Source organism: Ostrinia furnacalis, unplaced genomic scaffold (assembly GCF_004193835.3).
Source record: "Ostrinia furnacalis isolate ACB-3 unplaced genomic scaffold, ASM419383v2 OfSCF2663, whole genome shotgun sequence".
Taxonomy (NCBI): domain Eukaryota; kingdom Metazoa; phylum Arthropoda; class Insecta; order Lepidoptera; family Crambidae; genus Ostrinia; species Ostrinia furnacalis.
Genome location: NW_021132902.1, coordinates 1 through 13,926, shown reverse-complemented (window position 1 = coordinate 13,926; position 13,926 = coordinate 1). Strand labels below are relative to the sequence as shown.

The 13,926-nt window shown below is 39.3% G+C and overlaps 1 protein-coding gene across 1 annotated transcript; it reads right to left on the bottom strand.

Moving 5' to 3' along the window:
• Positions 1-1,038: 1,038 nt before the first annotated feature.
• Positions 1,039-13,674, bottom strand: LOC114356131 (dynein heavy chain 1, axonemal-like). Its single transcript, XM_028309232.1, has 5 exons — positions 13,582-13,674; positions 7,372-7,502; positions 3,527-3,708; positions 2,742-2,871; positions 1,039-2,191 (listed from the first exon to the last, which is right to left on the bottom strand). Exons 2-5 carry the CDS (start codon positions 7,466-7,468, stop codon positions 1,977-1,979), a joined length of 624 nt encoding a protein of 207 aa, XP_028165033.1. The 5' UTR covers positions 7,469-7,502; positions 13,582-13,674; the 3' UTR covers positions 1,039-1,976.
• Positions 13,675-13,926: the final 252 nt, after the last annotated feature.

Genomic DNA, 13,926 nt, shown 5'->3' with positions numbered 1-13,926 from the left:
GCACGCACGTCAACTTCGTTCGTCCAACACGCTCCTTCTCTCCACTCCTTCCCACCGCACTGGTTTCCTCTCTAATTCATTTCTCCTCAATTCCATTCGCCTTTGGAACGCTCTTCCCGAGAACATCAGGCAGGCTCCTAGTAAGTTTGTTTTCAAACACTCTGTGCGCAAACATTTTCTTGAACGCATCATGTCGTCTTGATCTCCCTTATTCTTTCCTTTTCTCCCTTATCCTCTCCTATCCTCCCTTACCTCTCGTCATCCATTTTATATAAATTATATGTATGTATTTATGTATATATTTTGTATAAATATATATTATAATATTTTATGTATTATATTGTGTACATTTTTGTAGCTTTTTAGCACCGCCTACTAAATATCTCTGTTTTGCTCAAGGTCAGCTGGTAGAGAATGACGTATGGCATTAAGCTCGCCTTTTTGTACAGAACATTGTTGTGTGTGCAATAAAGTCTTTAAATAAATAAATAACATTTTGCAACGTAATCTGTTCAGAAAGTACATTCAAACTACAACTCAAACTATAAACTAAATTGAGCTGACTCTTGAGTTTAAATAGCTGCATTTGAGTTAAGTTTTCAAGTGTAGTTTCTACACTATCACTTATGCAGTGCTTATAAATGTTATTCAGCACAAAACAAAAATTGTACTGAATCTCATGATAATACCTTAGGTACATTAAACATTACTAAACCCCAATCAAACAAAGCAAACAGTCATTAAAGTTTTCACAATATACACGACCAATCAATTAAGTTCCATTTAATAAGTAATTATCGAAATATCAGTTTACCAGAATGTAAAATAATCGACTGCCTCAGCTAGTTTTAAAGGGACTTGAAGCCACTAACTTTCGTGTGCTAGGCGAAAGCTGGATCTAAGCACTGAGTTACAGAACGTCCCAAACAAAGTTTGGAAGTGTCTTACGCCGTCCAAACTAACTTGATTTAGATATTCAAGTGCAAAAACAAATAATTATTTCGAATATGATTACTATATTGAATAATGAAAACATAATAATGTAAATACAATATTTAATAAAGTAGTTCAAATAGTAAATACAATGCATAAACTCACTACTTTTGAAGACAGCACTCAATAGTCCAAAGCACAGAACAGCGCCACACCACGCTTGATCCAATGCGACTGCGGTTTGTGGGTAGTCAGCTCTATAGTCATGACGTAGTTGGTCGAGTGTCCCGTAGTGAACAGTGTTGTAAGTGGGACACTCGTACGGTCCCGATTAGAGCTGGTCTGCTTGGTTTCCTTAATAGTCCAAAGCACAGAACAGCGCCACACCACGCTTGATCCAAAGCGACTGAGGTTTATTTGTAGTCAGCTCTATGGTCATGACGTAGTTGGTCGAGTGTCCCTTAGTGAACAGTGTTGTAAGTGGGACACTCGTACAGTCCCGATTAGAGCTTGTCTGCTTGGTTTTCTTAATAGTCCAAAGCACAGAACAGCGCCACACCACGCTTGATCCAATGCGACTGCGGTTTGTGTGTAGTCAGCTCTATAGTCATGACGTAGTTGGTCGAGTGTCCCGTAGTGAACAGTGTTGTAAGTGGGACACTCGTACAGTCGCGATTAGAGCTTGTCTGCTTGGTTTCCTTAATAGTCCAAAGCACAGAACAGCGCCACACCACGCTTGATCCAATGCGACTGCGGTTTGTGGGTAGTCAGCTATGGCCATGACGTAGTTGGTCGAGTGTCCTGTTGTGAACAGTGTTGTAAGTGGGACACTCGTGCAGTCCCGATTAGAGCTGGTCTACTTTGGTTTTCTTAATAGTCCAAAGCACAGAACAGCGCCACACCACGCTTGATCCAAAGCGACTGGGGTTTGTGGGTAGTCAGCTCTATGGTCATGACGTAGTTGGTCGAGTGTCCCGTAGTGAAAAGTGTTGTAAGTGGGACACTCGTACAGTCCCGATTAGAGCTGGTCTACTTTGGTTTTCTTAATAGTCCAAAGCACAGAACAGCGCCACTCCACGCTTGATCCAATGCGACTGCGGTTTGTGGGTAGTCAGCTCTATGGTCATGACGTAGTTGGTCGAGTGTCCCGTAGTAGACAGTGTCCCGGCTCGCAGTAAAGTCTTGTAAGTGGGACACTCGTACAGTCCTGATTGAAGCTTGTGGTTCTGCTCCGGTTTCATGTAGATGATCGCCATTTCTGTGTGAAATTTTATAGTATGAGCGAAATGTGCGTAGAACAAAATTTTGTTTTGAATCGTAATCTTCTATTAGACTAAAATCGATAATCGAATAGGTTCACTAACGATTAACATCCTCTAATTTATAATTGATTGATTAACTAACTTTACTGGGAGCTGTCAAAAGAAACATCAACAAAATTCAAATTGAATATTTAGCACTCTGTGCTGTGAGATATTTGCGATTCAACAAACGGAAGCGTATCATATCATCATCATTAGCTCATTATCATTATGTCTACACTGTAGGAAAACAACCCACTTTCATTTACTAGAAGCATACAGCTCCACACTGGCTAGGCGGATTGGGGAGACCCGATATTCACATATTTCTCTCTTAGAACCTAAGCTTTAACTCGCGTATCGAAAAAAAGTAAAAATACATAGCAAGTGAAGGGTTTTCATACGCTTTGTACGTCCAAGATCAAGTTAAGACCCTATAAGAGCTGTTAATAAAAATGCTGTTGTAATTATTCAAAGATTTAACTTTGGCCATAAAACCCTACATACCTGTGTGCAGTTCCTTAGGACGGCTTTCTTCCAGCGACATGTCACCCATGTTCCAACGCGCGCCTTCGAGGTACAGTCCACGCACGCAGCACCCGTCATCTGGCCTCTTGGCTGGAGCCCCCGGAAGCGCCTATCAACAGTTACAACTATACTACTGGACATCTGTATCCATCTTCTGTACCACATTTAAAGCAAATTAATTATGATTCTGATTCTGACAACGGGACTATTGCCACCTCTCGTTCCCACCGCTACAACTTATGTGTACGAAAATAAATGTACGAATGTTCAGTCAGACACTAGCTAGTGTCTGACTGAACATTCGTACATTTATCATATCCATCATTTCAGCCACAGGATGTCCTGTTAAACATAGACATCCCCTAATAATTTCCATATTGCCTGGTTGGTAGCGGCCTGCATCCAGCGCCTTCCTGCTACCTTTATGAGGTCGTCGGTCCACCTTGTGGGTGGACGGATCACGCTGCGTTTTTCGATACATTATATCTCGTACATTCATTTCAAACTAAGACGTCGACGATGAATCATCTATATCTATAAAAGCGAAAGGTCACCGACTCACTCGCTCATCCATCACGAACTCTGAAACTACAAGCGCTAGGAGTCTCAAAATTTGCATGGGGGTTCCTTTTAGAACGTAGGTGCTCACTAAGACGGGATTTTGCAAAATTAAACCCCTAAGGGGGAAAAATGGGATACACGCGTACGAATTAGCGGGCGGCCGCTAGTTAAATAAATAAATATAGGTTGGTTTTCACACTAACCTCAAAAGCGTACGAGATGGTATCAATAGCAATAACATGCTTCCTGGCGTAGTTCTGGAGTGCTCCCGTGAGGAACGCCTGCGGGAAGTAGAAGCCTGATATCCAAAACACCTTTGGGATGCCCGCGTCCGCCCAGCCTTGCATGAACTGGACTCGTAGGCATAAGTCCTTCACCCATGCCGCTGGAAATACATCATCATCATTACCATCTCCATGATCAGCGTGCTTTGCTTACCATGAGTTTACTTTAGGTATGCTTGTTAACGACTGCGTGAAAAAATTATATTAACGCCCGTATTCACAAACATTACTATAGTCTATCCAATATAGCTTGATTAGAATGACGGCTGTCAAACGAATGTGACTAGTGATGGGTATGTTTCGTACGGTTCACATAGATGTATCGATAAGTTTTCGAAAAAAATATATGAAAAAATGCACCCAATTTTTCTTCATATATCTTTATTCATAACTAGCTTTCCGCCCGCGGCTCCGCCCGCGTGGACTCCATATTTTTTTCCAAAATAAAATGTAGCCTATGTTACTCGTGGATAATGTACCTAGCTTTCGAATAGTGAAAGAATGTTTTTAAAACGGTCTAGTAGTTTTTGAGCCTATTCATTACAACCAAACAAACAAACAAAGTTTTCCTCTTTATAATATTAGTGTAGAAAATGACAATTATGATTTAAATTTAAAGACAGTAAAATTTAAAATTCATGTCAAGGGTGTACAACCTAAGTCGAAGTCATTATCATCAGTGTTCTTCAGTGGGTTTTTTCCTCTCGCTAGAGGGCGGTGGGCATCTCTTCTAGAGCAACGGTGCTATGAATACCCAAAAAATTACCGGTGATTGATTTCCGATGTTTGATTATTTAAGAATGAAATGTTTTTTGGTTTTTAATAGTGAACATTTAGAAAAACGTATAACTTGACTTAAATATATTAAAAAATTTGTAAGAAAAAAAAATTGTTAAATATGTTAAAAAAACAGTTTTAATTTAAAATGACTTAAAAACTAAAATTTTAAAATTACTAATGATAAAAACTATTTACAAAATAAAAAATACTTCACCCCCAGCGCCGTAGTCAGGAATGGTGCCCAAAAGGCTGGCAGCATTGCCACGTTGAATGGCCAGGCTAATTCTCTGGCCGAAATAGCTGCCAGAACTGGACCGCCTTCTGAACAATTGCATCCGGTTCATATTTTGTCTTCGCAAATATGACCATGTCTCTTCCCACCGGTCTGAGCTCCATTGGCTACCTGTCCCTGCACGGCGCAATGTTAGAATCCTTACCACCCTTTTTACCATCTTAAATGACCCTAACTCCCCTTCCTATTTGAAAACACAGTTTAAACTTCTGAGTTCGACGCACGCACGTCAACTTCGTTCGTCCAACACGCTCCTTCTCTCCACTCCTTCCCACCGCACTGGTTTCCTCTCTAATTCATTTCTCCTCAATTCCATTCGCCTTTGGAACGCTCTTCCCGAGAACATCAGGCAGGCTCCTAGTAAGTTTGTTTTCAAACACTCTGTGCGCAAACATTTTCTTGAACGCATCATGTCGTCTTGATCTCCCTTATTCTTTCCTTTTCTCCCTTATCCTCTCCTATCCTCCCTTACCTCTCGTCATCCATTTTATATAAATTATATGTATGTATTTATGTATATATTTTGTATAAATATAGGTATATTATAATATTTAATGTATTATATTGTGTACATTTTTGTAGCTTTTTAGCACCGCCTACTAAATATCTCTGTTTTGCTCAAGGTCAGCTGGTAGAGAATGACGTATGGCATTAAGCTCGCCTTTTTGTACAGAACATTGTTGTGTGTGCAATAAAGTCTTTAAATTAAATTAAAAATTAAATTAAATATAAAACCGTTGCGTAGTTTAAGATTTAAGAATACATAGGGACAGACAGATGGAGAGAATCTTTGTCTTATACTATGTAGTGATAAGTGATTTGGTAGGTAACCAATTCAATTTACAGGGCTTTAAAGAAGATACCTATAACTGCTTAGAATCAAATATTTTATACTTATAAGATTAATGATTTAAGACTCTCGGACTTTAAGAAACTCAAGTTTCCTAATAGCATGGTCACTCTAAGGCCAGCACTCATTAGTAGTCCTTTTGAAAAACAAAGAGCGCCTAGTGCGACGAATTCCTTTAACAATAATATGAGCGACAAAAGAAATTATGTTTTCATTATATGGCACATAATCACTCATGTCGGATCCGTATTATATTATTATCTTTTCAGTCTAGTAGTTCACCCACAGCTAGATACCTCTCCAATGGAGCCCTACATCTATCAATGAAATTTTCTGTATTTGTTTTGACTAATTGAATTAGTACATATTTACAAGTAAAATATTGCCCCTATGAAGACACAGAGCAAGATCTCTAGCCTTTTTTTTACTAAGCAGGTGCAGAGCATGGTGTCCTAAGCTCTGTTCCGACCTCTAATTTTCATCGGTTCTTCTCAGATAGATATGGCCGGCCCTGCTACTTATGGTGTATCTTTCAAAGTGATTTGTTGACCCTTAGATTGTTAGGGTTTTTTTTTTTTTTTTTNTAAAAAAACAGTTTTAATTTAAAATGACTTAAAAACTAAAATTTTAAAATTACTAATGATAAAAACTATTTACAAAATAAAAAATACTTCACCCCCAGCGCCGTAGTCAGGAATGGTGCCCAAAAGGCTGGCAGCATTGCCACGTTGAATGGCCAGGCTAATTCTCTGGCCGAAATAGCTGCCAGCCTTTTGATCACCGGTCACCTCGGTGAGCCTCTTTGCCAGTTCCTTATAAAAGGAACGAGCGCGCGCTTGGACCCCATGGTTTTAATTTAATATGACATTTGTCGATATGTCCCAACACTAACATTTTTGTAACTCGAGATAACCTTGTAGAGACGTCGTTAATACTCTAGCTTGATTTTTATAATTTCGAATTACTACTTATTGGTGTAATTTAACGCTGCATTTACACGAAATTATCATTTTTATTGGAAGCATTGTCGTCGAAAATATTGTTTGTAGGTCAGACGTGAATTATTTCTTGTCCGCCAATATTTAGCTCTCATTGATCGCTACTACAAAGTTATGTCGTTACTTTTGATGACAGCTGTCATTCTAATCAAGCTATATTGGATAGACTATATGAGATCTCACAGTGTGAGTAGGACGTACAGGGTGACACACGAACCAATCACAGAGCTCTATTCACCGCTGTGCGTTCGATTTGCTGCCTCACTTAAGCAAACATCGTTTGTGAATACGGGCATCAGTCTGCAGTCTCCACTGTAGGAGGGGTCCAGCCCTGCATAAACTAGACCCGGAGACACAGGTTTTTTACCCATACCGCTGGAAATACATCATCATCATTACCATCATCATAATTAGATCATTCAGTCTCCAGTCTTCACTGAAAACGACCCTCTCTAATTTACCAGTCGTCATCATCATCAAGTCATTTAGTGATCACTGCAGGAGGACTCTCTAATGTACCAGATGCAAATGAAAGATTTGGCTTGAGCTTGGCTTAAGCTAGCCAGACGAGTTGGAGAGACAGTTACGCTGGGAATATGCCAGTTGGTTAATCAAGGATCATTCCACTTCAGCCAAGGGACGTCCACTGCAGAACACAAGTCGCCCCGAATGATTACCAGAGTACACGGCCGGAAGCAACATCAGCCGAGGGTAGTGAAATACCTTTTCCTTGACTAGACTCAGGAAAAAAAACTGTAGACTTCAACCGTATCTTCACGGCATAAAGTTCAGATTGATGTGGCCACTTTCTTCCCTACAAGTAGCAGCGACTGTTTTGACTGACCTAGCGGCTTGAGCGATGGGTAAGCCTTGGAGCTCCACATCAACGGCACGGCATTCCGCGCCAGGCTGCCGGACATGCTCTCCAGCGCTTCTGACATCACCACCAGACCCTTGAGGGCCTTCAGCAAGTCCCTACGAAGACATAAGTAGTCTTAGCAAATGTTGACAAAATACAGGGTGTTACTTTGCATTCTTGCCATATTTACAGAGGTTACTATATTACTGATACTGAACACAAATCCGTAAAAAAATAATGCCCAAAAAATTTTTTTTTTAATCTTGAGAATTTTATTTTATCGACAATCTGTTAAACACACCACTAATTATCGTAACGCATGCACATCACTTGTTGGCGATTGCGATGGAGACTTTTTTACTTTTTATTGTATTTTTAAATATCTATTGCAATCTATTGTCTTTAAAATGTCTTTTTGACACTTGTAAAAAACTGAAAAATCCATCAAACACAAATCACGTTATAAATAATACAAAAATGAGTGAAGTGTATTCAAACAACGAATAATTTAATCAAAATGGTGCTTGGAGTGTCTGCAAGACGTCTTAGACGAAATGCTTGATGACGTACCCTTAGCATTACACCAAATGCTCTACTACCAGCAGGATGGTGCTCCCTCACAATAAGGACGTCAAGTGCGCGAATAATACGTTTGGTGAACAGTGGATTGGACGAGGGGTCCAGTAGCTTGGCCACCACGATCCTCGGACCTGACACCAATGGATTTTTGAAGTGACTTGAAACGACTATGCGCATTAACACATTGTGAACCACTTTTCTTTCACGACTATAAAAAGATTTTAGCAATTTAATTCACAAAATCAATTGCGCACATTTAAAATAAAGTTTGTTTACACTTTGACAGCAATAGACTGACATGCAAGGTGACATGTCAATGAAGTTTTCAGTTACTGTTGCCATTAAAAGAAATTAGTACCATTAGTTTTCCGCAACATGGCGAGGGTTTTTATGTTCCTGGTCATGCTATACAGTCTTTAATAGAATCCTCACATTATCAAATCATTTTAGTTTCCACTGCCCTGAGCACAACTCTCTAGCCTACACTTCTGACTTAGCTAGACGGCTTGGGGTTTGTGGAGGCTTGATGTTCATATATTTCTTCCTTAGTCACCTTTTACAACATCTACAGGAAGAGTGGGGATAATACTGTTCTACTCTGGCACTCTGCAGAAACCACACGGCTAGGATATTATGTGTGTCTGTATAGTATTCCTGCAGGATATTATAGGACACTCATCATCATCATCATCATCATCATCAACAGCCCTTTACAGTCCACTGCTGGACTATGCGCCTCCTCCACTATAGTGGAGAGTTTTGCCATAATCCCCACACTTGGCAGGCGGGTTGGAGATCGCAGTTTTAAAGATTGATGTTTTTCAGAGAGCGCTGCTGCCCGTTCTCTGTTTGATGTTTCCCTACCTAGGATAGGACACTCACGTGGTAGCAATGTACTTCTGGTCCAGCATAGGGGGCATGATCTCCAAGATTTCTTTAGCCGCCCGTTCTGTCATTTCTTCTGCGCTGAGGCCACCGCCGCCACTTACTTCCTTCGGCTGGAGGTTGCGGAGTATACCTGTGTGAGATTATCAGCTCATTTAATGCCTACTGCAATAACAAAACTCATTTTACTTGCGCTCAGTGGGTTTCTACCCACATAATTGTCAAACTTAAGTGACAGTGGGCGAGGCACATAGCTTGTAGAACCTAATGGCCGTTGGGGCAAAAATGTCTCAAATGGCGACCACAGACGTAATGTAGGCAGGCCTTCCACTCAGTGGACCAAAGAAGACTAGTGACGGTAGCAGGAAGCACTTGGATGCGGACGGCGCAGGAATAGTCGTTGTGGAAATCCTTGGTTTGGGTTTATCCAGAAATATACGTCATTTCGCTGGAAAAATAAATAGAAGCAAATACACAATTAGGCCTAAGTCACACTTAGCTAGACGGGCTGGGAAGACCTGATGTTCGCATTTATTTCAGATCCATTAGATGGTAACCAGTTCCTCTGTGGTTGAGGATTCAAAGTCAAAGTCAAAGTCAAAATTTCTTTATTTGTTTGGACTAATAAATAGTTCTTACAAATCGTCATTTTGCTCTTAAGGAGCCTCTACATGTCTCATAATCTTTTTACCCTACCAGCGCTTCGAGACCAACATTTGGCAAGTGCTGAGAAGAAGCGCCGCAACAAACTCAGTCACCACTGTCTGGCGGTTAATATAAATAAATAGAAATAGTAGTAGTAGGTACATTCGATTCAGGAGCAGTTCACTGAATTTACCATGCATTCTTGTATGGTGTATCTTATAAGAATGGGTATACAAGATTGCGTGGTATATTAAACAAGGTAGTGACGTGCTAATTTCTAGACTTACATATTAAGATACTAGTAGAAATGACTCGCATACATAAATTTGAATAACTTGGATTGACCAGTCCCCGAAAGCAGCGCCTGTTCACAGACATGACGAGTGAACCAGCCATCGCTTCACTCGACCATATTAGAGGGAATGTAACGACCCGCCTCACTACGCCACCACCCCAGAGACATTTTAGTGAGAATGACAATTCCAAGTTATCTCTTTAAAAAAAAACTAATAATAAAGCTAAGTAACAGTCCAGATTGAGAAGCATGACACTATAACATTTGAGAAATTATTATTAGTTTATACATTACTTTTCATTTTAATTCTTTTTAGTGCGAGCATGAGAGGACCATAATCCTACTCCCAGGATGACTTATCATTAAGAAAATCTCGAGTTGTATAATAGGCTTTTTTAAGCATGTGATCTTTAACTATATCTTTAAATTTATTATACGGTAGCTCTTTATATTTATCAGGGACTTTGTTATAAAAATGGATACCTTGTCCCATAAAAGTGGCAAACACTTTATTAAGTCTAAAAGCGGGTATAGCCAATTTATTTTTATTTCTAGTGTTAATTTGGTGAATATCACTTTTCTTTTTGAATTCAGTAATATTTTTTTGAATAAATAGAATACAGTTTAAGATGTATTGTGAAGCGGCCGTGAGAATGCCAATTTCTTTAAACAATTCTCTAAGGGATGCTCTTGCTTTCATTTTATACAAGTATCTTATCGCACGTTTTTGCAAAATAAATATTGTTTCAAAATCTGCAGCTTTGCCCCATAGCATGATTCCATATGACATTAGGCTATGAAAGTAGCTAAAGTAGACTAAGCGAGCTGTTGAAACATCGGTTAATGACCGTATCCTTTTTATTGCAAAAGCCGCTGAGCTGAGCTTTCCCGCCAGAGTTTCTATATGGGGGCCCCACTGGAGTTTTGAATCCAGGGTAATTCCCAGAAATACAGTAGAGTCTACCAGATCGATTGCATTATTATTAAGTTCTATTTGTGTACTAACTGTTTTTACGTTAGGCAAAGAGAATTTTATACATTTTGTTTTCTTTGCATTGAGTTGTAAATTATTTGTAGTGAACCAACTTAAAACTCTTGTTAGTGCATTATTTACATCGTCAAAGTTATTTTTACTTCTATCGATATTAAAAATCAAAGATGTGTCATCAGCAAATAACACGATTTCGCAAGAGTCCTTAACAAAATATGGTAGATCATTAATGTATATAAGAAACAAGAATGGACCCAGAATGGACCCCTGCGGAACTCCCATTTTCACAGGTGACCCAGAAGACAAAACACCATTTATGTCAACTTTTTGAACTCTAAAGTTTAAATAGGATTGTATTAAATCCAAAGCCGAGTCCTTTACCCCATAATAGTGCAGTTTGCGAATTAGCGTTTGATGTTCTACGCAGTCAAAAGCTTTTGAGAGATCACAGAAGACCCCTAGTGCATTTTGAGAATTCTCCCAAGCCTCGAAGATATGTTTAAGTAGTGCAACCCCTGCATCGGTGGTGGAACGACCCTTGGTGAAACCATATTGTTCACTATGAAATAGTTTATTAGAGCCAAAGTGAATCATAAGTTGCTCCTGTATGATTTTTTCAAAAATCTTGCTCAGAGCGGGCAAGATAGAAATGGGTCTATAATTGCCAGGGTCGGTTTTGCTACCAGACTTAAATAATGGCATTAGTCTACTATGTTTCATGAGGTCGGGGAAGATTCCCTTCTCTATGCAATTATTGAATATTATCGCTAACTGTGGGGAAATTATATCAATAATGTGTTTGACTATCTTGACAGAGATGCCCCAGATATCAGTTGTACTCTTTACGTTTAAAAGATTAAAAGTTTTAGTGATATCTAATGGAGTAATATGTTTAAAAGAGAAGTGCGAGTCACAGGGTGTCACGTGGGTTTTCAATATTTCTTCGGCCTCGGAGGGAGATGACTTTAAGTTGGCAGTTGTTGCTGAAGCTATATTCCCAAAAAAATTGTCAAAAGCTTCCGCTACATCTTTATCTGCAGATATCAAATTATCGTGAACTTTGAGAGAAAAGTCATTATCTCTTGGTTTTAGTTTACTAGTCTCTCGGTTGATAACATTCCAAGTTTCTTTTATTTTATTACTGGCGTTCCCTATCTTGTCCCGAATATAAAAAGATTTAGCCATGAAGCAAACTTTCTTAAAAATTTTTGAATACTTTTTTACATGCTCAAGAAAAGATAAACTATTATTATACTTTTTCATGCCATAAAGTTCATATAACGTATTTCGACTTTTGTATATTCCCTTAGTAGCCCAGTCACTAACCAGGTATAGCTCGCATCCACTCTCATCAGGTGAGAAGCAGGCCAAGAGCTTCCTTGTTGTGCATTTAATACAAAACCTTTTGTATATCAAGTCTTACCAAGGCACGTATTTGTCTCGGACATGGCGTAGCTAATGTTGGCGTTGCTGTGGAGTCCGAACAGCGACGGGTCGTCGTTCAGCGGCAGCGTTCGGATGTATGTCGTGTATGCCTCGATATTTGAAGAGGGCGCTTGCTGAACAATAATGTGTGGATTAAACGGGGTAGATGATATCATTAACCAACTATTTCTCTAAAATCAAAATGAAATCAAGATTTTAAATTAAAGAGTTAATTTAATTGGATGCGGGCAGCACTGAACCGGTCTTTGTGGAGATCCTTGGTGGAGCCCTTTGTCCAGTAATGGACGCCATTTGGCTGGACCGAAAGAATTTAATAGAGGACGATAGTGAAGCTAAATATTTCATTGTTAAATGCAAAGGGAGCTTAAATTATAACGTGAAACTGCTTAGCGTTTGCACAGTTTGTTTTAATTTACGTCTCCCTGCCCTCCTGATATATTACAAATACAACACTCTAAAAATTAAAAAGATATCAGAGAAAACGTACGTTGGGAGATACATAAATTCTATTGCTCTCCGTACAATGTAGGAAAAAAACACTCGCTCTACTTCTATCATTACGGGACTATTCCCACCTCTCGTTCCCACCACTGCAACTCCTGTGTAGCCAGGATCTACAGCTTGACCGCCACAAAAACCNAAACTAAATTTACTAAAATTTTAATGTACTTTTTTTATGGGAGTCTCTTGTTTATCTTAAATAATAGGTATTGTTACCTACTTTTATCTCTGTGAATATGGCAAGAATGCAAAGTAACACGGTGTATAAACGACTTGTAAGAAACTTTCTTGGCCAGTAGGCCTAATAGACTAAGAGCTAGTGAACGCCAGACCTACGTCATTTTATAAAAGCTGATTGACTGATTTTATGGTATAACGTAAGTCTAACTTTTACGGTGGCTTTTTCTGTATATTCAATAGACTGTAATTCTACTAACGTTATACCATAAAATCTGTATTTTATGTATAATATTTGGGCAATAATTAGAAGTATTTTCCCCAACAGCCAGACAGTTTTGACAGTTCCAACACCTTGCCAGACAGTTTTTTTAGGGTAGCTCCCAAAGCCACCATGACCCAAACTTCATAATTCACCAACATTATATCCTATACCTATTGAGAGCATACGCTGACAAACTTTCAGCTTTTATAAAATGACGTAGGTCTGGCGTTCACTAGCTCTTAGTCTATAAGATGCGCGCCGCAATAAGCAGTTATCACGCCATTTTATCGATTTTGCCCATACATTTTGACGTCGATAAAAGTAATCACGGCGCGCATCTTAGGCCTACTGATCACGAGTTCTGTTCTCAAGTGGAATTAACTAACGTATTGGGGTTTGATAAATGCTTACCTAAGAGAATTGTTGATGACCGACAACAATCTGTTGTACCGAATAGCTTCTTGAATCAACACGGTGTTTAAAGACTCCTTGTAGGATACCGGGTACCTGCGAAAATGAGACAGAATAAGTCACTGAAATAATAATAGGATCCAATCCAATCTGATTAAAATAGATAGAAGTAGGAAAGTACAGAAGACGAATCAGCAAGCAAAACACTTTATAGCCTGACCAGGAACATAAAAACCCTGGCATAGAGGCGCGTCGATTGCATTTGATAGTGCAACACTGAGTACAGTCGTACCTGTGTTAAATTAATAGGCTAACTTTATGTATCAGGATTCAGGATTACGGGCC

Coding starts and splice junctions, on each gene's coding strand:
- LOC114356131 (XM_028309232.1), bottom strand. CDS start 7,468: ATGTCAGAAGCGCTGGAGAGCATGTCCGGCAGCCTGGCGCGGAATGCC. Junction 2,872..3,526: donor CCATCTCGTACGCTTTTGAG/GTTAGTGTGAAA, acceptor AACTGTTGATAG/GCGCTTCCGGGGGCTCCAGC. Junction 2,192..2,741: donor TCCTAAGGAACTGCACACAG/GTATGTAGGGTT, acceptor AATTTCACACAG/AAATGGCGATCATCTACATG.